Source organism: Bombus pyrosoma, linkage group LG6, assembly GCF_014825855.1.
Source record: "Bombus pyrosoma isolate SC7728 linkage group LG6, ASM1482585v1, whole genome shotgun sequence".
NCBI lineage: Eukaryota > Metazoa > Arthropoda > Insecta > Hymenoptera > Apidae > Bombus > Bombus pyrosoma.
Window position 1 is genome coordinate 331,895 of NC_057775.1, and position 27,901 is coordinate 359,795.

Below are 27,901 nucleotides of genomic sequence, written 5' to 3' on the forward strand. Positions count from 1 at the left end.
TTTGTTTCCAGCGTTAATTTCGCTCTTCGCTCAGTTTTCTGTTTTTCATCGACCGTTTATTTTTACTTAACGCCTCTCGAACTATCTACCGTACCTATAAGCCATTATTCGTGGAGAAAAGGTATAAGCATTTTCGTAAAAGGTCTCATTGACCAAACAAACTTGCTTCAATATACATAAATGAAGATATACGAATTATTTACGTGTATAATATTTAATATTTTTAATATTTAAAACATTTATTTTGAAAGTCATGTAAAGGTAAGGATATAGTCATTTATTTTGAAAATGGTAAAGTCCCATTTCCTGTAATTTGTAGCCTGTCCGAACAGTCGAGGCATCAGTAATCAAAAACAAGTGATAATGAAATTAAACCACAGTATTTTGTTTTTCTTGCTCTTATTTCTAAACAAAGATATAAATTTTAAATAATTAAAATTTAATGAGTGTACAGCTCACTAACTTTGAAAACGATGTAGGTCTGTTGGTGATCCTTGAAAAGGATATTAATCTAGTTAATTTTCAAAAAAGCTATTTGTATAATGAATTTACATCTATTTAAACACGCAGAGACGTGGACAAGCGAAGTAGACTTTATCAATATTTTTCAATCGATGGAGTCCCGAACATTTCAGTATCTCAAAATAAAGGCACCACGTTACGCCATTTTCAAAATAAACGGTCCGTTTGTTTCATATTAGATATTAAATATTGTACAATTATTATAAAATATTATATATTATATAAAGAGGCTTTTTAAGTTTTCCAACATAGTCATTTTAATCTACGCCGAAAAAACATTCTGATCTAATCACTTCGTTTGAATCTAAATTCTGACCAAAGCGTGTTAATTACCCAGCGTTTAATGCCTGCACCAGTTGCAAACGTGATAACGGGTTGTTTCACGTGGTTCGAAACTTGAGAAAAATTGACACTCGACCAACGTGTGAGCATTTAGATTCGACTTTCTCGCAGGACACGGAGGCGTTTCCACCGATCGGCCTGTTTTCGCGGAGACGATAAGGATCTTTGATCGTTTGGCCTATTACCGATACAACTTGTGAAAGAGTAACGCGACAGGAAAAGGGAACTGGCTGAGTCGCCATCGCGTGGGTGAGCGATCCTTGCGCCGTGTAGGCCGATTCCAATTTTCTTCTAAACGGTATCGTTCGTCAATTCATATTTTTTAATCTTCTTCCAATTCTCTTAACATGTATCTTTGTTTCTAAAGAAGTTATTAGAGTCTATTGTGTATTTATTACGTTGTGGGACGAAAGTAATTGCGTTGAAAATGACGTTTGAGAAACGTAATTAAGGCTTGGCAGTAATTTGCGCAGATAACATTGTAAGAGGTTCGTCATTTTACTTAATCGCTGCTTCTATTATTATAACGTGATATCCTCGGAAAATAGTATTCACGATATAATTACATAATACAGTCGTATTCCAAAATGTTTATTGCATTTTTGAAAAACATTTTTCATTTCTTTCGTTTCCAATTTCTTAAATCTGATTTCTTCTTAAATGATCTTATATCGCATATACGATACAACGATTCGTATTCGTATTCAAGCACCACATCTCTTAATCATTCACACAATACCAAAATAGCTAACATGTTATACTTAACTGTGTATTAGCTACGTATCGATATCATTTTACGTTTCCCCTACAATATACAATAACATCACATAATTTTATAATATAGTGTCATTAACGAGTTGAAATAATTCATTACCATTCGATAGGCCAGCGACTCTCCGATAATATCTTGCGACAAACATTCGCGTGAATTAACATGAAAAATGTTTCAGCTACGTCTCGCATTAATCGACCGAAGTGCACGCATTATGCAAATTGATACTCGCGCAAAACGTCAGCTCGTAGAAACGTCACCGTGCAACGTTTCATAAATTCATCGAGATACGAGTATACAGTGACTCGCGAAAGTATTTGAACGCGAGAGAATTTTTTTACAAATATACATATTGCATATATTATCCAAAACTTTCGAAACTTAATTAGCGCCATAATGGAACACGACTATCGCGATCGTAGCAATAAAATTTGAAATCGATCCGGAAGAGTATATATTAGGAATTACAAGACATTTATTGCTAATATACACTTAATGAAAAATTAGTATACACAGTGAATAATGGTGTTAAACGTACAGCGGAACTAAAAATAGTTTCTCTACATATCGTAACTTCTACTACAATCTACTATCGTGATACAGCGAATAATTGACTGTTCGAATACTTTGATGATCTTCGCGAAGTGTATACTTTTAACGAACATCTTGTATCTTCTATACACATTTTCAAATCCGTTTCAAGCTTTCTCGCTATAATCACGATGGTCGTGTCTCGTTGCAGTGCCGATGAAATTTCAAAATATTTTGTATATTATACATGTACACAGGAAGTTTGTAAAAGTGTTCGAATACTTTCATGAGCCACTGTACCTACCCTTCTAATCTTTCTCTCTCTGGTAAGCTGTACCTACTAGAGGCTGCTTTATTTCTCCGTTCCACATATCCATTTTATTTCTTGTTTCCTTGCGTTTCTCCGTTCCTCCGCATAACTTGTCGATACGGCGACCTCGTTGTTTCGCGCTGTCTGTGCAGCGATATGCAAATAATACGAGCGGCCACCGCGAAATCCGATTGGAGGCGATGCGCGTGCGATTTTGCGGTCGCTGATAGCCCTCTACACGCGAAGGAAAAGTGTCCGTTTGTTGACGGCCACGGGATTACCTGAATTCATCGGTACACCTCACAAATTGATTATTGACCGAGGCGCGGAATTTGTTTAAACGTTATTACGCCCGTTAATCAGCCAATCCGTTGTTTCCAGATTTCTATTAAAACTGTCGTTTCCTATTAAATCGCGATGAAGACATGGTATTTGCAAGCCGGTGCTTCCCAACCCCTCATTTCTCCCCTCACAATTAATCGGAATCACACGCATTGTTGAAAACTTGTTAGTCCATAAAATCTAGATCGTTTTAACGGCAGTAAAAAATTGTTGCAATCCGAGTCAACGATGACCATCGTGGCAGTTGGCGTGTTAAGAACTAATGAAAATATCTTATTCCTATGTCTCCTCTAAGTTATACAAGCGCAGCTTACGCCGATGATTATAAATGTAACATTATATCTACTATAACAGCGATAACTTGTTTGATTATATAAATGAAGGGGCGGATAGAATTTATGTAGCGTAAATTATTAAGCATAAGAAAATTTATTGCCGCTATTAACTTGTAACTCGTGATTCGCAAAATTCGACCAGTAACATCAACTTAATTATGCAAAAGGGTCCAACAACGATTCCGTCTTCTTTATTCTACAGTTCCTTTGTTCATCTTGAAAGACACAACTACTTATATATATATGAACACAACTATATATAGTTGTCCGTTTTGCGTGTACGTGCGATTATTTCTGTAACTACCAAAGATACGAAAAAATATTTCATTGAGAGAAGATTGAAGACAGAGAACATTGGAACAGCCTGCGAAGATCACTTGAAATATCGAATAGATCTTTATATTTCTTATTGGGTATTCTTGTAGCGGATTCGAGACCTTTCCAAAACACTAACAGCACATGCAATTTACATACGGCGCTTTACAAATATGACCTCTGGAAGTCGATGTGCCTACGGCGTTAACGTGCCCCAATGTACACCACGAGGATGTTTCTCGGTCGAACTTTGCACACCATGGTGGTTTTAGAAAAAACAGATTTTTTACATATATGTGTGTGTATGTGTTTCGAGAAACTGTAACATCTGGTTTTAATCGAGTAGAAAGACGCTTATGAAATTGTTTGCACACTTTGCCATAAGATAAATATCCATCGCCTCGAAGTAATACAAATTCAACTAATCCTTATTTCTTATGTAAAATTAACGTATTAGAACGAATTTCTTCATTTTACTCCAATTGCAAGGTTGCAACAATACGTAGGTGCTAATGGTGCTGTGCAGTCGCACGGAGACGAATAAACAGAATCGAATCCACGTGGTTCAATTGTTCAATCTACAAAAGCAACGCGGATTATCGGATAGCCTTTTAAGGTGCACATCTGGTGACGCAAATATCGGCGGCACGCCAACTTTCAGAGGTCATATCTCTAAACCGGTGTATGTAAATTACATGTGTTTTGCAAAGATCTCGATATCAGCTGCAAGATTGTAGGATAAAAAATTTAGGGTCGCGTTTAAAAATTCAAGAGCGATCTTCACGTGTGGCGCCAATGTTTAATTTAAAGATCAAACAATTATCATCATAATATGCTGCCCCCGATATTATACAACTTTCGTCTAAAAAATAGTAGGCACTTGAAACAAACATATTGTATACCAACTTTTTTTTTTCATTCTCTTCTGCAGTGATACAATGCTACATTTATTAAAAACAGAGCGCGGATTTTTATGCAAATTCATATTTTTATGAACACAACTAAGAGAGTATTATCTAACCAGCGACTTGTTTTGCTTACCAAATATTCTAACAACTACTACACTTTGGTGGTTGTACATATTTTAGCATATTACGCGCATGCCGTGAATCTTTGCACCGTTGAATTTACATAAACGAATAAAAATCGCAATGTAATTATAACATTGATAACTTGCTTATATAAAGGCGGACAGAATTTATGCGGCAACCAACTATAAGAAAATTTATTACCGCTATTAACTTGTAACTAGTGACTTACGAAATTTCACTAATAATATCAACTCGATTATGCAGGAGGGTCCAGCATCGATTCTTTCGTCCTTAATTCTACAATTCCTTCGTTCACCCTGCAAGGTGTAATTACTTCCACATACGTTCATTTCTTTCCCCTCGTTCTCCACGGCCGGAACGGTCAAAGAAAACGCAGTCGACTTTCAAAACTTCGCAATACGCGTGTACAGTCGTCGGGTATTAGCCGATTTTCGCAACAAATCGCTGCTACGCTAACAAATTACAACGTCGTTATTCAAAATGAAATTACATCTGTATCACGAGCAGATACGATAACGATAGAGAAAACCAATCGTCCACTTGATTACAGGCGATCGAAGACAGGACACACGTTCGAGAACTCGTGGTAATTTTCCTTTCACGTTAGCCAGTATGTTTAAGTTATGACGCGCCGATAGTCTATGAAACGACGCCTCGTCACGACAGGAAGAAGTCACTTTGCTGTTCGCGACTTTTCGCTCCGTATTTAATAGACCGGTTCGCTGTATATGTACTTTCGCAAAGCAATCGGCGCGGTATCGCGTGAAAGTCGCTGGGGCTACCAATGGCAACGTATAGTCTAGCGTTTGATTAATGAACGCGCCGTAAATTGATATCCCGACACGTACGAGCGGCGATTTTCGCATTAACCATTTGACATTGTTATCGATCACCGATGTAATTCCATCGTGATTACGATCGGTTTCTTAATCATTCAATGACTGGTTTTGGCTCTTTTAACCTGAATGTGTGGTTAATACATTAGATAATAATCGCTTCAGTGATATTTTATTTTCTTTTATCGCTATAAATGCTAGTGACATGTATAGCTTGTAATAAAATGAAAAATGATACTTTAGATTCGATGTCTATACGTCAAATTTTAAATAAATCAGCAAATAAATCGAATAAATCGGACAATTATTTTTAACGGAACTTGCTTTAACCCTTGCACTCGATATTTTATCTCTGTTATATCACTATAAGCGCAGTGACGTATACAACTTGTAATAGGATGAAAAATATTATTTTAAATTATGTTTCTGTAGCTGTTTTAGATTTTTGTCGAATAAATCAGAAAATTATTTCTAGTTGAACTCGTTTTCACCCTCTGATTCCTAGCCACTGTGACCAGCTATTTATTTTTGTAAAAGAATTAAAAATAGCGACTCTCAAGATATAATTGTGTCGAAAAGTTTGCAGGCAACAAATTTCATGAGAAATCAACATGCGAAACTCTTAAAGATCCAATGACGTGATTATAAAGCTGAATAAATTTGAAAAAATAAAGTACCTCAAAGCATTTCACGATATTTGTCGAGCAATTATTCCAATCCATCGAGAACGATGAACGTCGGTTGTATCGAAATATTAACCCGCATGGCAAGTATGTACAAAATGCCTAATGTACACTCACGCGGTATATACGCAAATATCGTTCCGCTTAAACTAACTTCCCAATGGATCGGAATTTGCATTAAATATTCATGGAATTTTATACGTGACCCAGTAATTGAAACTTTACGCTACTTTACGGAGAATATCACAGTGCTTTCACCGTAGCTAAACAAATTTGGCAACCAATCGGATAACGAAATGAACAAAGAAATCTAGTATCTTATACTTGATAAACAATGGGATATTTTATTAGTTCGAAGAGAATTACGATACCTATTCGATGGATTTGTTAAAAGCTTCAATTTGTCCTATATCCTATGTAGAGTTTGTTCTAAAATACAATGTTCGCCTTTCGAATTTCACTTTCTATCTATTTTACGATTTAAAATTTGGTAAATTCGTTCGAAATATTTCATTGTTTATGAAAAGAAAAATCCGGAACGCTCTTGGACAATTGATGATTTTTTTCAACTAAGTTTTTTTAAGAATTTACAAACTAGAGGAAGTACAGCATATTTGGAATACCAGTTTGTTTAAGACGAATAATAATTATGGCGAAGGACACAAATAAAATTGCATAATATCATAAGGAAGCTAATAAACTTTTATATCTCAAACTGTCGGTAATTGTGAAAAAAGAAAAGTATGTGAAGCTTCGATCTAATTGAAAAATGAAATAAGATATATTCTAATTTTCCTTGAATTTATGAAATTAAAGAAACAAGTAGATAATAAAATTGTTTTCTCTTATGATTTAGTCAAGCACAAAAATCACAATATAGGAACAATTATCTCATGTAAATATCAATTATAGGTGTTAAAATTTACATACAGTAATCACAAATGTCAGTTTTGGAGTCACAATCAACACATTCACGGTATAACCATATTTCGCGCATGAAACACTGCAGCCACTCGTCTCTTTTGTCTTCGCTGTAATTCACATTGCAGAAGAGATACGCAGCATCCTTCTTAGTGGATTTTCCCTTGATATTCCAAATTAGCAGCATCGCGTTAAAACTTAAAATTCCACGTCGAATCTCGTATTTTCGGAATATTCGCAAGATTATCGCGAAATCATAGAATTCATATACAAATGAGTAGATTCAATAATTTACTCTAAAGTTTTGGCATATTTTAATCATAATTGCAATGATCAAATATTTGAAAATCTTTTACAAACCAGCGTCTTCTCTCTCTCTCCCTCTCTCTGCAGATTGAATGGGAAATTTGAAAATTACCATTCGTCCACAAACGTCACTAGTTAACAAATCATTCGGCCCTGTTATTTGTTACAAATTAGATAAAATTATTAACAAATAGATACTTCGGTATCTCAAACATGGAGCACTTTCTCTACCAATATCAGATAATAAATAAATATCTTTGCACGTCACAATGGCAAGTTTCGTAATAAAAATCAAACGTTAAGAGTAAGTATTACGAATATTATTAGTCAAATTAAAATGTTAAATTACCGTATAACACGTCTACTTATTTTAATGCCATTAGACTCGCCAGACTTGAAATATGGACATGTATTTATAAGTCACCCTGTATTAAAACAAAGGCAAGAAAAAAGCTAAGAATCCTTCATACTCTATATACGCATCATCTTCCAAAACACAAACAACCATCTTCCCCTCTATAACTCAATCCAAGATACAAACAAACTTTCACAGAGAGTCTGCCTCGTCGGCGCGTGTACTTACATACACCAAGCACCAGGAGCCATCTAAAATACTCGTCTCCCCTTATAGATCACGTGCATCTCCACGGAGACACTTTATCCTGCTCGTCAGCTACTACGAGCGTGCGTGCTTTGACATGAGAATAAAAGTGAAATCAGAGTGAATCCGGCAGATCGTGCGACCACGCAGTCGATAATCAGCCGGCAATAAAGTTGTAAAGCGTCGCACGCCGCACAGGAATGTCGTTTCCGTGGGCCGTGACCCGTGGGTTTCGTAGACTACTCCGGTTTATCGGTACGTGCATCTGGTATTTCCGTCTGGAGTTTCGTCTACTCTTTTCGGCAGAAAAGAACCACTGAAAAAACGCGAGATCACTTTTCACGAATTCAAAAAACAAAATTCAATACGATGCCGGGCTGTTTTCACGCGATCAGCCGACCTCCACCGGTAGAGAGCTGTCTGCACGAAGATACGAACAGTGGTGGACGTTTGAATCCGAATTTCAATGTTCCTCGATATTGCGACAAATTTGAAGAATTCCGATATTTCAAAATATCAAAAGTCTTAATAAATCTCGGGATTTGTACGTTTCTGTGATTACTGGAAATCACGAGGAATACGAATCAAAGCGGACGTTTGGATCGAAATTTCCATGTTTTTCAATGGCGTAAAAAATTCTAGTCACTGATGGTTCGATATCTAAAAATATTGAAAGTTTTAGTAGATTCTTTTGGATTCCTATAAATACTAGAAGCCTTGGAAATTTCGAAAGTTTGATAAATATCCAACGCTTTATGTAAAATATATTGAAGATACAATTTTGTAATATATCAAAGCTAAAATAGATATAATACATGTAAGAAATTCCAAACATGAATCATTAGAGATATTGAATATCCATCTAAACCTTAAAGGCTTTTAAGACTTCAAGGATTTGTCGAACTTTTAAAGGCGTAAGACGATGTACGATTTAAAACTCAAGATTTGAAAATTATCTAATATAGCTACTTTGCATTAATTTTATTTGACAATTCCTTTTCTTTTTAATTCGATATTACAATAAATTTCATGCCTGAACTATTTTGTGGTAGCATTTTACAAAACTAACGCCAAACTGACGATATAGACGTCATTCTCTATGCTCCTCGTATCAAGTCGAAGATTAACATAAAAATATAACTTGTTCGTTGTCTGCTCGGCACTTGAAAAACTATGTGCATTAAATAAACAAAATTTATATTTCTACCAACTAGAATAAGTATTTTAATATAGTATACTAGAAAAACGACCAATTGGTTGTACAAATGAATAATCTTAAAAAATAAATTTTTTGTCAGTGAGATTCAAAGTTTACTTCAAAAAAGGTACAACAAGTTGTTCAATCAAAATATTCGTCGTTGCTTTCTATAATTTTAAACCGTCTATCAAGTGATGAATTCCACCACGAAACAATGCTGTGCCTTCGGACAGGAACCAGTCATCAAGTTATTTTTGTATCTGATTCATTAATTGGAAATGCATATCGGATAAACCATGTCGCATCGATCGGAACTGGTAGTAATGCAAAGAAGTAATGTCTAGTGAATAAGCTGGCTTGCACGCAGCAATTTCACAAAAAGTTCTACTTTGACTGTCAAAGCTACAGAACGCAACGACAAATACTTTGATCGAACAACTTGCGGTATCTTTCTTTAAATAAGTCTTGAGTTTCACTGAAATATTTGGATTATTCGTTTATACGCGTAATGCAAAGAGCGATAATCTCTCGACCACCATGATGTTCAAATATCAATACGAGTCGCTGTATATATTAATTAAAATCTTGTATCAACATCAATTAGCGATGGAATAGAACAAACAAAAGCATAGAGAGAGAATAAATTCTCGAAAAAGAAAATAGCGATGGGACATTGTGTAACGTCACATGCATTCTCATAATACAGCGTTCTACACAGGCAGGATCTATGGTATATTGTATATTTACAGTGACGAGCAAAAGTGTAAACACACTCCGCTGATTTTATGTAAAAGGCGATACTACTAATTTTTCAAGCGATCGGTAAAGATTAGGTAACTGTAACTACGAGCTACGTCTGATTAACGAAATGTAATAGTTCATTTTCGTTAGCATTAATAATGTACAGAATATTTTATAGTAATTGTGTTTTGAAACAGTGTTTACAGTTTTGCACGTTTCGTCAGAAACGTTTACGATAGCATGTAAATGTCAGGGAAACGAAACTGTCAATAAGCACTGATTGCCCATTGTTTCTCAGTCAACTGTTCCACACGATTGTTACATTACTTTTCAGTTTGATATGCTTAATCCAAGATGAAGCCACTTTGTGAAGATAAAAAGAACAGTATTATTTGTTTGTGTGATAAAGGTTTGTCGTTGCGGCAAATTGCAGAGAAATGTGGTGTCAGTCATACGATAGTTGCAAGAATAAGAAAAAAGTATGTTAGTGCACCAATTTCTTCACAAAACGGTAGACCGCGACTTATTTCGGATAGAGCAGCGCGTGAAATTGCACACTGTATTTGGTCGGATAGTTACAAAACACCAAAAATTGCTGCTCAGGAAATCGAAATAAGTGCTAGCGAACGGACCATTCGTCGCTCTTTAAAAGGAATTGGTTTTCGAGCGAAGGAAAAAGAAAGTAAACAAGCTCTTTCAAACAAAAATATTAAATTACGAAAACAATTTGTTGACACCTACAAAGAATGGACGACCGAAAATTGAAAAAGAGTTATATGGAGTGACGGAACAAAAATTAACAGATTCGAATCCGACGGAAGGTCCTGGTATTGGACTTCATCAGAGTAATGATCAACCAGGTGGTATAAAACAAACTATGAAGCTTGGGGGTGGCTCAATTATGTGTTGGGGTTGCTTTACTCACAGAGGTGTTTGTCCCTTAATTCGAATCGAAAGTGTAATGCGAAAAGAGCATTATTTGACCATTCTACAAAGTAATTTACCTTCTGTAGTTAATTCTATTGGATATAATGAGCGTGAAGTAGCATTTCAACAAGACGGGGATCCTAAGCATACTGCAAAAATAGTTAAAACCTGGCTAGAAAATCAACATTTTCCTGCGATGAAGTGGCCAGCACAAAGTCCGGATATGAATCCGATCGAAAATTTGTGGCCCATTTTGAAAAGAAGGCTGGCAAAATATAGTAATCCACCTTCAGGTGTTCGTGAATTATGGGAAAGAACACAACAGGAATGGTACAATATTGAAGCACAACTAATTAAAAATTTAATTGACACTGTGCCTCGTAGATTAAAAGCATTAAAAAAAAGTAAAGGAAAGTGGACGAAAAACTGTAAACATGGTTTAAGATGTCCATTTTTGTAAATTGTTCTGTACATTATTAATGTTAATGAAAATGAACTATTACATTTCGTTAATCAGACGCAGCTCGTAGTTACTGTTACCTAATCTTTACCGATCACTTGAAAAATTAGTCGCATTATCGCCTTTTACATAAAATCAGCGGAGTGTGTTTTGCTCGTCACTGTATATCGTATAAATACAGTGCGCGTACAAAGTATTGCCAGATGTGGGATCAACCAGCCATGGAACCAGCGATAAAGTTGCTAGTACGTTGATACTGAAATCTTTCGTTGATAATAATTGATTATATTTGTACGAGCTACCGAACCGTGCAATTTACAGTTAATACAGCAATGATAAGTTGCGGGCTGGAGTAAAATTGTTAATTTCATACACGAATGAAAATGCATGTTTACTACGCGTTATTTGTAGAGGAAAGTTAATTGATATACCGTACATCCAATTCAAAATAATTGATTCTTGAAATATCGCGAAAGTAATAACTATTTGTATAAAAGCTTTATAATGGAGAGGAGAGTGAAATGTTACATTTGAACAAAACGACTCTTAATTGCTTCCGAACAATTCGTATTGTAGTAACGTACGTTCCTTATTTATATTTAGTTTTCATACATTTTGAATCTGTTAACTCAGAAGAACGGGCTAATTTATCATTTCAATTTTTAATATGTATGATATCATAACTTCCTTATTTATGGGTCCCTTATATCTTAACTTGACTTTTCACTGCTGTTAAAAATATATTACATTCCTGTTCGGGAGAATAAAAATCGACCTAGTTCAGATGGATTTGTTTCTATCGATTTTTCATTTCGTGATTATTGAACTGTTTAATTAAAGGATGAATCGAAAGGTAATCTTTATATATATAAACTAAACTGCCATTTACCGCCATTAATAAGAGAGATCACTGGAATTTGACATTTATTTACAAACTGTTGTTTCTCCTCAACTTTCTTTAAACTCTCCGTCATACGTATTCGTACATTTTATTCAAACGCCATCACATTTTTGCACCTTCGTCTTTCTTGTAGATGCACAGAAACCCGCAACCTAATAGTTACGCTTCAATTCAAAACTACCTATTATTAATATCCAAAAGAATAAAAGAAAATGAAAAGTTTCCTGTTCGCCTGTCCCATTAAACAACTTCATGGGAAAAGATCAGCAAAACTTAAATAGTAAACTGTTTAATAACGCGTGCACATTACCTTTCCCCGGCTCCATTAAGCGTCTACGTGTCCGACTAACTTCTAATTATAGACATAAGGATTAAATTAAGCAAGTTCGTACAACCGGCTGTACGCGTCTGATATTACCGATGCTTAACATACTGCCACGAAACGATGATCAAAATATAATCGCCGTCGCGCCTAACGATACGGCTCGAGCTTAACACTTTTACCAGCGGCATAAATTAGTCGTGTTATTGGTGTCATTAAGTTGCTTCGCGTCCCTAGAGTGACTGTATCCCCTCTATGGTGCACCCTGTTACCATTTCTCTTCGGCTACGGTGCCGTAAATAAAGGTGCTCGTCGGAAAAAGGGCCGGTTCCTACCGCCCAAACTGAGGTGACAAGAAAAGTGAGAAAGAAAGGTCGAACAAAGGAACTTGACTCAGCTATAGTTCACGAGTTTTCATATCTCCGTCTCGTTCTTGTCTCAACAAGCAAAAAGATCTTTAACCCGTTAAAAATCAACGTTGCCTTAACGCAACATTTTCTTTGTTATCTTTTTCAATCACTTCATTCAACTCTATCGAACTTTGATACATATTAGCTTTTCTATTGTAGTACGTTCAGATACATATGATGCAATCGTTAATTACTTTGAATAATTATAAAAATTAATATAACTTTCTTCTACCGAGCTTTACTGGTTTTATTTATTTAATTTTGTTGTATAATTTTGTTTATTCCCATATATATATTTTTAGAACGCGTGAATAAATTAATGATTAGATTTGTGAAAAAGATAGGCAATGATAATTATTGTACAATTACGGTTTTTACGAATACGATAGAAAAGTTAAATAAAATTCGTCGTTGCTAAGCATTGAGCGGAGATGAAAGGTTCTTCTTCCATTTCCAAGTTTCCCACAAACGAACAGAGATTCACAGTCTACTAATCAAAGATGATTACCAACATCCTCCGTGCCAAAACATATTCGCGATATAATTACAGAATCTCATCCATGTTTCGTTCTTTTTGTTCGTCCAAGAAGGTTACATGGCGACGTTATGTTATAAATGTATGTGAATTCTGCTTTAACGAACGTTTATGCGAGGGCATAGCACGCGTCTCCGTCAACCACTCAAGAAGCTCGCAAAGGTTCGCGAACCACTTGCGCACCCACGGATGCGTGTCTGTACAGAAAGAAAAAGAAAGAAGAAAAAGAAAGAAAATTGAAGTAGAGAGATTCGCGACGGCTCAAAGGAAACCGTTTCTCAGCCTTATTCTCCTCTTTTTTCCTTCTTTTCTCTTCCTTTTCTTTTCTTTTCACACCTCGATTCGTGACAAGGGATAAGTAAAAGAAGGAAAGAAACCGTGGAATAAGAAGGTTCGATCGACGGGAAATCTTTGAACGTGTTGAAAACGGTAAAACAGACGGCGAAGCGGGCGAAACGTTGGGACAGAATCGAATAGTAAAAGGGAATCCATAAAATGGAGTCCGATTGACGGCGACCATGGAGGGAGAAATGTACCACGAAGACGTTACGTCTGATCGTAAAAAGAGAAGGAGAGGAACGGTGAAAGAGAAACGATATTTCGAATCATCGTTGAGGCTTGACGGGCTGGAAGCCGCATAACGCGTCTCTCTTCTATTCAACGATTTATCCGCTGGCCTCTGGACGGAGAAAGAAAAAAATTCCAGGATCGAGCACCGCTTTAATTCCTTTCGATCGTAAGCAGAAATCTTTAGCATTCGGGAAAATAAGGAAAATAATCGAGTGCGAGTATACGCAGTGGTACGTAAGTATTGTACCATACGATACGATAAGTTTTCAAAAAAATTGAAGATTAAATGACAAAGTAATTGATCACTCATTTTCATTTCTTACTTGATACTGAAAACGCGTTAATAAGAATTATAGAATAATAGCTAATAAAATGTCCTTCAAATTTCCCTACGTTTCTGTAATTAATATTAACGTGTTTTTAGAAACGAGTACGAATATATATTTTACGAATTTCCTTTCTATACAATTACGTGATATTAAATAACATGATATATTTTATCCATGATATAAATTCGTCTTTAGATAATTATCAAAGAACAAATGGTATAAATGACAAAGTCTTCAATTGAAGAAAATTTTAAACAAAGTTAGATCCTGATAGAAAAATTTATATATATTTCATTTATATATGTATAATTATCTTCTAAATCGAACATTCCAAATTCCTGAAACCCTAACAGATGATTAACTTATGTACTATGTATCGAGGTCTACGTTATTGTTTTCTTTCCACCATCAACTTTACTATAAATTCATCACCCAAGAAAGATCCGAGAAAGATTCGTCACCAAAGAACAACCAGAACTAAGAAAGATGATAAAGAAGAAACGGTAGCCACCGCCGTGTTATTTATTCTTCGCTGGACGAGCGTCGTTAAAAATGACTCTATTAATTCGAAGGATGATTTAACGAAGTGACAGCAGTTGCGTCGCATGACCGGTGTGCACCCCCTCTTTCTTCGTCCATTGGTGCCTCTTATTTCGTGACGTTTGGATAACTTAAGGTTGCCTCTGGCGAGCTCCTCCTGCGCTTTCGACCCTCGTCCGCTAATAGCAACAAGTTACTTCTGACCCGTCAGCGGGACAGACCCTTGCGACGCCTCTATATTTAGCCCGGGTCGAACCACTAGAGAACGGCGAGAAAACACAAAAGAAAGCTGGCGAGCGGAGGAGAGCGCCGGCGAAACGAGTGCAAAGGGGACATCGTGATATCTCGCCGCGAAGATTCTGCCGGCCTGCGGCTTCTGGCTCGCAGCTGCTACCATGTCGCGGTAAAAACAATGTACATAGATACGCCAGACAAGCCGAAAGGATGGCAGCCTCGCCCTGCTGACACGGTCAATCCGAGGATGTCCATCAGATCTGGATAAATTCCACCGAATTTCTTCCTGCCGCGTACGCAATTCACATAGTGATTTCGGCAACGTACACAGGCACGCGAAAATGTTCGAATATCCTTATTCGAATATCCTTAGAGCGAAGATTTATGCAAATTCATATTTTTATGAATATAATTTAGAAAACACAGCACTTAGGTAGAAGAGTGTTTTATCTATTAAATATCGTAAAAGGTACCATGCTATGCATGTTTTATATATTTTCGTATACTATAAGCTTTCAATATCTGCATTTTCAAATTTCCTATTAACGCATAAAAATGAGTAGCGTAGCTGTTTTGGAGAAAGGTTGAACGAAATTTTGTTCGAATAACGGGAAAGGAAATTTTTTGGACAAGTTTATCGGATTTGAAACGACGCAATGGAACGGAATGATGGCACGGGGGATCGATTAATGCAAAAAAAAGTCGTAGGGTTTTGTTTGAAAAATAAAGTGGACTTTGCAACTGCGCCGATGCACTTTTGAAAACAATCGCACCACACGATAGGTAGAACTTGACAAAGGATGCAAAATTTCCCTCCGTATTTTTTTTCTATCTGCAATAGAAACAGAGTTGTAATCTGGCTCGGTTATTAGATTCATCCTGTCTAAACATGATAAATGTCTTATTAAAAGAACTAAAGTAATCTGTCTCATATAACAGATTAAATATGACTCATGAGAAGGTTTCCATAAGTATGAAGGTAAAGTTTTAATAATATTGTATCGAGAATAATTTTAAGGCCGTAAAAATAGCTCCAAGAACGGCTCTCATATCGTTCATGTTACAACGTATAACTCGCAATTTGATGTCGATCTACAGCAGAACTGCCTAAGCCAAGCCCCGGAGCTTACTATATACATATTACCATAATATAGCAGTGATGACTGATGCGACGTTATATGGCAGAAATGTGTATTAACGAGCACGATTTTCCTGTACCTACATGGTTACGGTAAATACAAGGTATTTCTTCCATAAATAATATCGATTTGAACATTATTTGATATAATATCGGGTAACCGAGAAAGTTCTTGCCTTTTTTAGGTTTCTCTCTGTTGATTAAAACGTCAAGAACTTTCTCCATTACCTGATATTTAATAGATGAAATAAGCGTCTGCTTAGGTTCCATTCTTTTAATTGTCTTCGTCAAGATACGAATTTGCATGGATATTCGCAATGTATTCGTTACAATGCTAATGACATTGAAAAATGTTTCGTGTATCGCTCATAATATGTTGGGTAAAAAGTTTCTATGAAGCCACTGTATGAAAAACGAAATGCGCTCTCATTAATCCTTCGAAGAAGAAAAGTAAAAAGCAAACACGCTTCCGACGTAATAACACTCGATTCGAGGAAGTACCGCACGTTTCGTAGTCGGCGTCGAAACTAGGACTTCACGGAAACGCGAATGAAAAAGAAGGAATTTTACGAAATGACGAGAAGAAGGGATGCTTCTTGCGCAAGTGTGGAGAGACAGGTCTCTCGTTGTGCTGCTTCGAAGCTCGTAACATCGGTGAGACCGGAAACGAGACAATGACAGATCGCAGCTTAGTCAAAAAAATAATAGACAGAGAAATAGATACGTGGCAATTTAAATTCCTTGAATGTTTTAAAAAATACTATTTCTATGTTTCAGCTCAATTATCGCTTTAGTACTGAAACAACCTTTTGTATGATAAAGATTAATAGATTTCCTCCAATATCTACATTCACGATACTTTTAAGCGACTATGAGTTAAATAGAGTACCTGATATCTCTTTTGCAATAAAATAACGAAGAACTCTAAACGAACAATTTAGAAAATAACTATGATAGTAATACGATTAAATATAAAAAGTATGCACTTTCAAATTTTTCATAGGAAGTAAATATCGACAGTTGTGTTACGTATGATGAAATTTATAGTACACTATGTTCGTTGCCTTGCCCGATACTTCCTTTTTAATCTACTAATTCTTTGTTATAACGTAATATAAATTTATGCGATTGTCTTGCAGGTGTTATCGGCGATCAGTAAACTCGACAAAGTGATTCACCGCAATGGTATTGCACAGAAGCGTGAAAGAGGAAGAAAGTTGGCCACGTTGTTAAACGCAATTCGGCTATCAAACGGAGAAGTTGGCATGAGAAAGCGCAAAGCCGCGCCACCACAACCTGGTAATGAAGTTGGCAAGTAGAGATACCAAGTCGACGTTTCCAATACCGTGGAACTCCGCCTTTTCTACGTTTTCAATGGACGATGGCAGAACCATAGGAAAATTGTTTTAGAAACGATGGAAATTTCGCGCTGAACGACACTACGATCGTAGTGTTCGATGGATTTTTCCTACAGACGCGTTAACTCTAAGTCTACGCTTCAAGCCGTATCCGCACTTAAAAGAAACGAGTCTTTTACTATGTATACATACTATGGCTCACAAAATTGTTTGAATACTTACCATAGAAAACTTTTATATAATAGGTTGTCCGAAAAGTGTCTTTCTTTTACAGACGCGTCTTTTACAACGATGCATCTTTACACAAACATGAAACTTAATCTGTCGAACGTTGTGACCTTTATTTTGATAAAACAAAATGGAGCATACCTAATTCGATAAAATAATATGAAACAGAAAATATTGTGCATCCATTATTTCCTTATAAAACGAAAGAAACTTTTCGGACGACCTAATATAAAGAAATTACAAGATATTCATGACAAACATATGTATTTAATAAACAATTAGTATACGATATATAGTATTATTATACATAGCCATCTTAAGCGTACAATAAGTATTAAATATGGTTCCACTTAATTTTTAGACTTACTATGGATAGTTAGTTATTTAAATAATCTGAATAATGCGATCTCTTGCCATTTCCACGTATATGTTCTTAGATTTGTTTCAAACTTTACCAATACAATCAAGTTAGTCGCGTCTCATGAATCTAGTGAAACTTTATAATGTACCGTGTAACACGCGTAACATATTCACAGGAGTTTACAAGTATTGTACCATGAGATTATTGTATTATTATCGATATTATGGATATTGTGTTATTAAAGTAGTTTTGAAATTCGCTACTCCACCAACCAAATCCAGATTACTAGAGCTGTATTTTCATTTACTTTTTCATATTTTCTGAAATATTTCCAATACTGATACTTATAAGCGAGATGATATAGATGCATAATTCATGATCTTGTTAATTTACGTTCGTTCATCCAGCGTAAATCAGACGTAAGATGTATTTCACGACGCTGGAAATCGTATGCCCGACCGAATTTCCGACAATTTCCACGATAGATAATAATTTGCATATCGAGGGTTTCTCGTCGCAGAAAATCGTTCGCTACAGGCCATTCTCTTTCCGTTTTCCGTAGCGTAGGCGATAACAGTTTTAGAAGAAAGCACAGTCACCGTGAAACCAGAACGAATTCCGTGTCGACGGAATTTCCGTGAACCAAGAGAAGATGGCGTGAATAGGGACGAGGAAAACAGGGAAACCTCGATAGAGAAGTTGGAGGCAGTCGCGTGTTCTCCCTCGTCGCGTAATAAAGCTTGCACGAGCGTTGTTGACAGAAAAATAAAAGCTGGCTGTGCTCGTGGCAGCTGTGCCTGCCGAGGGGGAAATATCGCGTATCCTTTTCCGATTATGCGTTTGCACGAAAATACGGGCCGGCAAATATTTCAGGCGTGCACAACGAAAATTCCCAAAATTGCTAGAGGCCCGATGCGTTTGCGCCGTTTTGTGAAATATTCGCCGGCAATGCCTCTGTGTCTTCGTTGGATAGGTGCAAACTCCCTGTAATCGGATACGTTCAATTTACGAAAAAGGAAGCGGGTACGGTCGATAGATGAGAAATGGAAACCGACGTCATTAGACTTACAAGGGAAGAATACGTTAAGTCGCATTTCCAATTACTGTATTTCAAATGTACGCGTGTCCAATTACCGAAACAGTATTTTATATGGTGTATCGGTAATACATACGAATTAAGCGATGACAGGACGATGCATTGTACTATGCAATGCAACGAATGAAGTAGAATGTCCCGGCTAGGGTTCGGCACATTGCGACCTAAAATCGTTTTCTTGAAAGGCGACATGTTTTCTATCGACAATTTCTGAATCCGAAATTAACGTTCTATTATTTGACGACGATTTATAATCTGTGTTATTTGTATTTATGACATCTATATTGTGTCTTTCTTCTCTCTTCTTTTATTTATTTAAGTAAATGATCATTTCTTAACGTAATAGCATATTGGCACGAATAATATACAACTGAATGATGTTTTGATTATTAGCACTGATGGAATTATCGCATCTGGATAATTCAGGCTACGATATTTCATCAAAAACAGCGTGTTCCGGAGTTTTGCAAAGCGACAAATTCCGCATCATTCGTTTCGATCGAGCAAAACCCGCTCGGAGTAATGTATCGGGCTATTATCGATGCTTCTCGACGGTATGAGCAATAAATGTTTTAATGCTTCCAAAGTTAATCAGCCAGGGTTGGTAACAATTAAATTTATCGACAGATTAGTGTAAACAAAGAGTGACTATTGCGTCCAATTTTTATTTCTCACGGTGAAACAAAAGTTAATAATTCGTTAAGCAATTCGTAAGTCGAGAATTTTAAATAACTTAAATATTTGAAATAAATAACAGAAAGCAAGTTTAAGGAGATAACAATTTTAAGAGTATGTTCTACTGTGAGAAACGTGTTTCTTTCGTTTTATAAAGAAATAATAGATACACAACATTTTTCGTTTTATATTATTTTATTGAATTATTATCGTTCCAATAAAACAATCTATTATTTTTAACTGCTGTTAACTATAATTACTTATACATATAGGATAATATATTTCAAAGCACACATTGGAAGTGATTTTAACATTTAAAAAGTACAATCAACAGATTTTTTCAAAGATCTATAATAGAACGCCTTAAATAGCTCACACACATGTGAATAAATTATTCACTACGGGACAAGGTATATTCTACGAAATCCGAGATATACCGGTATATATTTCCAGAACAACTTCATCTTTCGTACTGTTTAAAATTTAAGTTTAAATATTTGTTTCCTTCTACACATTTCGATATCCCATTCTGTTACGTCGCATCGTTGCTTTGCCAAGTATTATGCCTTCGATCGATATTCATAATCCGACGTGAACCAGTCAGCGAACGAAACTTTCCGGTAGAGATTTATAAATTTCTTACCTGATATCAGGGAAAGCAATCCGATCAACAGAAGAAGGTCCATCGTGCTGTCGCGAAAATCTCGCTTCTCTATTCTGCATCCACTACTAGGTCGTCGCTACTTCTGTGTCATCCTCCGTGTCATAGACTCGTTTCTGGTAAATCCACTTGTCGATATCGCACAGTCTTTGCTTCAGTCGTTGTTCTTCACCGAATCACAGACAAATCCAAACTTCCCCCTTGCTATCGATCTCGTTTCAAACAATAATTTCTTTCGGCCGGATTGGAAGATTGCGTGCCATGAAAAGACTGAGAAATTTGCGAAAGATCTACGAGAGTTTCACGAGAACTTGACAAAAGTTTTACGAAAGTTTTGTAGGAATTTGACAAGAATTTCACTAGAGTTTCGAAAGTTTCGAGAATTAAACAAGATTCAATAGAAATTTCACGAGAGTTCAACGAAGATTCAATGGATTCACAAGAGTTGTGAAAGTTTGAAGGATTGAACGAGACTTAAATGGGGATTTCACGACAGTTCCACGCGAATTCAATCGGGATTTTAGCAGAGTTCCACGCGAATTCAATCGGGATTTTAGCAGAGTTCCACGCGAATTCAATAGGAATTTGCGAGAGTTCCGAAAGGGAAAACTCCGAGAATTGAATGGGAATTAATTGAAAAGTGCACAAGAGTTTAACGACTATTCAATGATAATTTTACGCGAGTCCAATAGGAATTCCACGCGAGTCCAATAGGAATTCCACGCGAATCCAATAGGAATTCCACGCGAATCCAATAGGAATTCCGCGCGAATTCCAAGCAATACGTTAGAGCTAGGTCGGCGAATAAATGTCGCGGAGGAGAGTCGTGCACGACACACTGGTGAAGGTAGCCGGTAGACGAGGAGGAAGATTTAGCAAGCGACAGAGACGACGGAGTCGACGATGCGGAGCGGCACACGGTGTTGTTAACTAAGCTGCCGCTGTTCGCGGGGCTGTGTGACACGCTGCATAGAGCGCGGTACGAGACCAGTTCGAAGACTGAGTACGAGTCCATATCCCGGAGGCTGACTTCTCTCAGCCCTACCAGGGTACGCCGTACAGTAATGTCCGTCCATTGCCCGCCTCTGGATAACGTTTCCTTCCACCATTAGGCAACACACGCGATACACGCTTCGCCGTGAGACACGCCGTGCTCCCCGTGTCCTCACGCGGGGGAACCATCGCAGGATTATCGCGGATCTTTCGGAGGATCCTCTCTCCTTCTCTTCCTTGCCCTTTCTTTCTTCTAAGACACCAAACCTACTAGCAACGAAACGATAAGGTTCTATGTAAATTGAAATAAATCAGTTCAAATAAATTTCAAGTATATTCAAATAAATAAGAATGTTATTTGAGAAGCCGCACTGAACAACTGCACAAATAGGAAAGTACAAATAAATGTTATTGTTACAGACACTGTTTCTTGAATTTACAGCGACTCGCAAAAGTGTGGCAACACTTGCCACATAATTTCTATGAATATATTGGTACTATGTGCATTATAAGAAACTTTTTAATATTTCGAAAATGAGATACAACTATCGTGATTGTAACAGCAAAAGTTGGAATCAGTTCGAGAATGTACATGAAAGTTACAAGACGTTTGTTGCAAACATAAACATAAGAAAAATTAATATTCAGTTGTCTTACACATACCATTAGTGCTGAAGGTTGTCCCACTGCAAGTTGTGGCTTATTAATATAGCGAATAATCGACTGTTGAAACACGTTGATGATCTTTACGAAATGTATGCTTTCAATGAATACCTTATATGTTTTCAGATCCCTTTCAAATTTTACCAATATAATCGTGTCTAGTTACAGTGCTAATGAAATTTTTTAATTTCTTTTCTATAATATATATATGAAAAGTTTCTAGGAGTGTTGGTATACTTTCGTGAGCCACTGTACCTTATTCATTGTCATCATTTTACGATGAATGAAATTACGTAAGTTGATAATTTGTTCTTTTATAATTGCACATTAAATGTGCATTTAATGAAAAGAAGGAATTGATAAAAAGTAGTGTTGAGCAATTTGGCTTTTGAGAGGCTCATTTATTTTAGGTAAATTACAGATAATGTGCATTAGAGTAACATTAGAAAGGTTAAAAGTTATTTTTACATTACAAGTTAGAAAGATTAAAGTTCAGTTCAGACTCCAATTTCTCTCTCTCTCTCTCTCTCTCTCTCTCTCTCTCTCTCTCTCTCAGATATATTTTATTTAAATGTATCATAAATTAAATATTTAGCTAAATTGCTAATTAACATTTTCGCTAAAACTAATTTTCATTTTGATCCACGATTTACCAAACAAAATGATTCGTATTTACAGATGAACTTATCTAACCGTGTTTGCTAACAAAATGCGAGTTACATTCGCGTTAATTACGCGGACGATACGATTTAATCAAAATTTTAATCTGACCACGCGAAAGTTAATTGCACGTTTTATCGCGATATAAATTATGCTGAAACCGCGAGGCATTTTTTCTCGACACTTACGGCAACGTATCAGGAAATGCAGTGATATTAGCAGAAAATTTTTGAAACAACCGCAAAGCGAAGAAAATGATAGAAGAGGATACATAAGAAAGAATAAGGAATTAACACGTTAATAAAATTGAAAGTTTTGTCTACAATTCCTTCGATGGTTATCCTGCAATGTATATACGTCATGGCCAGAGAAAAAAAACGCATCTTTTGTAACGAAAATTATAGTTACTTAGACCCACCGAAAGCGTTATTCCCGTGGTCGGACTCGAAACGAGGAAAATTAATTAGAACGGAGAGCTGAGAAACGACTTAACACGATTAAGCGGTGAAAGGCGGTGTTTCGAATGATAATTAGTGCCAGGAGAGTACGAAAAATTCATTTCGCTTTGCCGCTTATCCGAAATTGAGTTACGGTTAAGTTTTAATTGAACATTGTACCGTATCTGTATATTACTTGTATACTGTATACTAATCATCATCTTCACGTTTGAGTTTGACAATAAAAATAATAAGATATACGTATCTGTAATGTGTATGTATATAAGTGTTTATAAATATATGTATATTTATATACATACACATTATACATTACATATATCTTATTATTTTTATTGCTAAACAATATATATATATGTATGTATATAATGAATAACAAATATATGCTATATTATATTTAAATAGATAACGCAGAAGAATAATAAAACATACAAGCTTTCCGTGCCATTTATACAAGGTAAAAGGAATCGTAGCTTTATTAGTTGAAAAACATACATGATCTTTGGATTACATAAAAACAATAATGACGACTATATAAATATAATTTTCTGAACTTCGTTCAAAATATGATGATTATACAAAAAAAGGTGTCTAAAGTCCACTCCAATTTTGTGTCACTTGATTACAAATAAAAATTTATAGAAATAATTTAAAAATAAAAAATAAATGTAATTATTACAGTATTTACATCACAGTTGCATTGTTTATTTATTGTTAATAATCATAATTTATTTATTTATCATATAGATACATTTCAGTACGTTAAAATGGTAAAACTTAAATTACGGAATAATAAGTCGCTTTAAACGTCAGAAAATATTCCAACTTTCTGAAAGGTAAGATTCGTTGAAACAGAGCTACTGCAAAGCTCTTAAAACATGATAATAACAGACATATACCGTACAGTATTAAAGTACCGTAGCATATTCCTGTGTATGAAGATTTCAAGTACAACAGAATTGAACGGTAATTTTCGTAATTTCGACGATGGTATTAAAAACTACTAGGCGGAGCTGGAACACTCGAAAATTTGTTCATGTCTCGTCAGCGCGTGAAAATTTTAATCGAATTGCCGCCCGCGTGCATCCGACCAGCTGAAGTATAAATAATTGTAGGCTGACCGCCCGTCGCCAGTGCCACTGACCATTACGCATCGCCTCGTTCAATTTCTTCCAATTTATATGAAATACAACGAGACGTACAAATAATATGCTTAATCTCATTCGGACTATCACAATTAACGTTGCAAACTAATACGCTCGGAAAGAACACATACATTGAACAACTATGTATATTGTTTAGATTAGAAATGAATATGATGTATAATCATTATAAATTTTCGTATGGTTCTAATCGATTTAAGGTCAAAGTATAACGAGAAAATATTTCTTGTAAAGAGCTAGTTTTGTATTACTATTGCGGATTCTACTACAAGATTTCTTTATTAGATATTGTAATTTATTTTAAAAATTATTGTAATATGTTATATTATACGGTACTGTAATGCAAATTAAAGAATATTATATAAAATCTATATAAAAGAAACGCAATAAATATTACAATGTATTTAATTCTTATTGTAGATAATAACTTACAGTTCACTGGGAAATAAATCCTTAGGGAAGATTATTATTCTTTCTTATTTATTCAGGCTTTAGTCCATTACTGGTCCATGGGTATTTCTACCCCTTTTGAATACAAAGACATAACAATTACATTATAACTAATAAATCTTCACTTCAAATCCTACTGACGCGACATCTGAAGGAAACAATCAGAAATCACTGACATCCAAATACCTTACCATTTCACTTTCATACTTGTACCAATACATCAAATTTTCAATTATAAAACTAAATTAAGTCTAGCAAGATTATTATCACTAGATTTACGGGCGTTTCGTATATACCTATCTCTACGAGCATCCGTCAAATTGACGGGTAAACGAAAATACGCATTTTTCTTTAAAAAATCGATTTATTCAAATTAAGTCTGAAAGGAACAATATTAGGCTTCACGTTTAAATAAATTATTAATAAATAAAAAGTCTTTTTTTTTTAATTATCACTAAAAGAAATAACAATAACATTAACACTAGGTTTACGGGACCCGCCAATTTGACGGATTTCGAATTTCGAAATGAAATATCTTAAAAACCATAGTATTAATTTTAACCATTTTGCATCGTAAATTAATTATTTCATCTAAAGAATTTATACACAAAATTATTTTTTTCTAGGCTTTCTAATTTTTGAAATCTGTATGTAGTATACCTATCTCTACGAGACTCGTCAAATTGGCGGGTTAGCTGATTTCAGAAATAAACCTTATATGTTTGCTTCGTTGGTAAAGTGATTCCTACAATAATAAATATAACAATGAAAGAAAAGTCTTTACTAAGATGCCTCCAATTCGGCATCTCTCAATCGCGATTGATATCGATCTCGATAATGTAACCTAAAGCGGATTGTATGACCTGAGTGTTTATTTTCGTCTTCAACGAAATCGCTTATGCCTATGCCGACGAAATTCCTAAAACAAGAGACGTTTTTCAGTATGATTGCTGCAGTGACAGTGTAAGAACGTTTTTCAAAGATAGTGTGCAAAAATTTCAATTATTGTAGACAGTCTCCGCTTATTGTAAGTATTTACAATAGGGTAATTAAATTTGGGCACAGTATTTTTTCATTTTGACCAATTCCCCTTTTCTAGCAATCATGAGTAAATCAAGGAGATATAATAAGACATTGAACAAAATTGTCAACATCAATTAAGATTGTTCTGAGGATACCTCCGAAGAAGATCAGTATGAATTAGACCAAAGCGAAGCCGACAGCGAAAGTTCTGTATGCATTGAAAGTGTAGAGATAGAGGAATCTTCGGATAATGCAGAGGAAAGCTTCTTGTATCGTAACAAGAAAAAAAATGCGTATTTTTTCTAGTTCTAACTCCGAGGATGAGAGAACGAGCATTCCAAGCACATCCAAAAATGTGATGGATGAAGTTGAAATTGCAGTTGACGAGACACAGTGGATAAAACTGAAAGCAGGCGGATCTAGGGATAGAACGCCCCATTCGTATGATATTCAAGGATATCGCAGGACCTATTGGCTATGCTAAGAGAAATATCATGTCAGGTTATGTAATTAGTGTTTTCGAATTAATAATTGACAGACACATAATGGAACACAAAAGATTGCATTGAAACCGAAGCACATCGACTTTTGCAAGAAGACTGGACAATCACAGTTGCTGAGTTACATAGTTTTCTAGGAATTCTATATGCTCGGAGATCGAAAATATCCAGAAAGGAATTCATATTTTGTTTAGCAGAGGAATTAGCTGGAGAAAACAAGGAGAACATTTGCCAAAGATCAGACGCTTCATTTTTGTCACCTTCAATGTAAGAAGTGCGAGAAAATTGCGAAAAAAAAAATAGAAGTAATAATTATTGTATATATTGCAAAAAGATCGTATGCGGAAAATGCACAAACAACATTCAGTATATTTGTAAAAAATGTGCTCAATAGATATGATTACCCTGTACCGTTAATGTTATTGTTATTTTTCAGTGATAATTTTTCAGTGATAATTTAAAAAAAACTTTCTATTTATTAGTAATTTATTTAAACCTGAAGCCTAATATTGTTCCTTTCAGACGTAATTTGAATAAATCGATTTTTTAAAGAAAAATGCATAATTTCGTTTACCCGTCAATTTGACGGGTCTCGTAAATCTAGTATTATATACAACGCAGATCATATACAATAAATTTCTAACGAGAATATCTTAACATGAATAATTTTTAATTTAAATTAAATAAATCTATGCTGTAAATTTATTATCCTTAAAAAAGAATAATATAAATGAGTAAAAATGTATTTATAATGCAATTTATTTCAATTAAATACTTAATAGGATTATATCACACGATCAATAGTTATAATGGATAAAAGTAAAAAAATTTGTTTCTATTTATTTCATATAACTTTTTAAATTAAAGTGCGATCAATATATTTAATCATCGGCCACCTCGAAGACGAAGCACAAGATGCAGGGTTGATTCCTTTTGTATATTGTAATCAGAAAGTGTGCGCCCATCTTCCAATTGTTTACCAGCGAAGATCAACCTCTGTTGGTCTGGAGGAATCCCTTCCTTGTCTTGAATTTTTGCTTTCACGTTCTCAATAGTATCGGAAGCTTCAACTTCTAAAGTGATGGTTTTTCCAGTAAGGGTTTTTACAAAAATTTGCATTCCTCCTCTCAGACGAAGAACAAGATGAAGAGTCGATTCCTTTTGAATATTATAATCGGACAGCGTGCGTCCGTCTTCAAGTTGCTTTCCGGCAAAGATCAACCTTTGTTGGTCTGGAGGAATGCCTTCCTTGTCTTGAATTTTTGCTTTCACATTCTCAATAGTATCGGAAGCTTCAACTTCAAGAGTTATCGTTTTTCCTGTAAGGGTCTTGACGAAAATTTGCATACCGCCACGAAGACGAAGAACAAGATGAAGAGTTGATTCCTTTTGAATATTATAGTCGGACAACGTGCGTCCGTCTTCCAATTGTTTACCAGCGA

At 35.5% G+C, this 27,901-nt stretch overlaps 2 protein-coding genes and 1 pseudogene across 3 annotated transcripts in view; 1 reads left to right on the forward strand and 2 right to left on the reverse strand.

Annotated features, from left to right (window-relative positions):
* Positions 1-21,906, reverse strand: part of LOC122568825 (fibrillin-1-like) — a 217,991-nt gene extending 196,085 nt beyond the window's left edge. Inside the window, exon 1 of the mRNA XM_043729029.1 lies at positions 20,535-21,906. Coding sequence (XP_043584964.1) covers positions 20,535-20,577 — 43 coding nt within the window. The 5' untranslated portion in view covers positions 20,578-21,906. The remainder of the gene's footprint in view (positions 1-20,534) is intronic.
* Positions 21,907-22,597: 691 nt separating this feature from the next.
* Positions 22,598-26,748, forward strand: LOC122568357 (annotated as a pseudogene).
* Positions 26,749-27,200: 452 nt separating this feature from the next.
* LOC122568355 (polyubiquitin-B) overlaps positions 27,201-27,901 on the reverse strand; it is a 3,545-nt gene continuing 2,844 nt past the window's right edge. Inside the window, exon 3 of one of the 2 annotated variants that reach the window (XM_043727993.1) lies at positions 27,201-27,900. In XM_043727993.1, the coding sequence (XP_043583928.1) occupies positions 27,345-27,900 (556 nt within the window). In that variant the 3' untranslated portion in view covers positions 27,201-27,344. The remainder of the gene's footprint in view (position 27,901) is intronic. The other variant, XM_043727994.1, reaches the window with a different exon arrangement.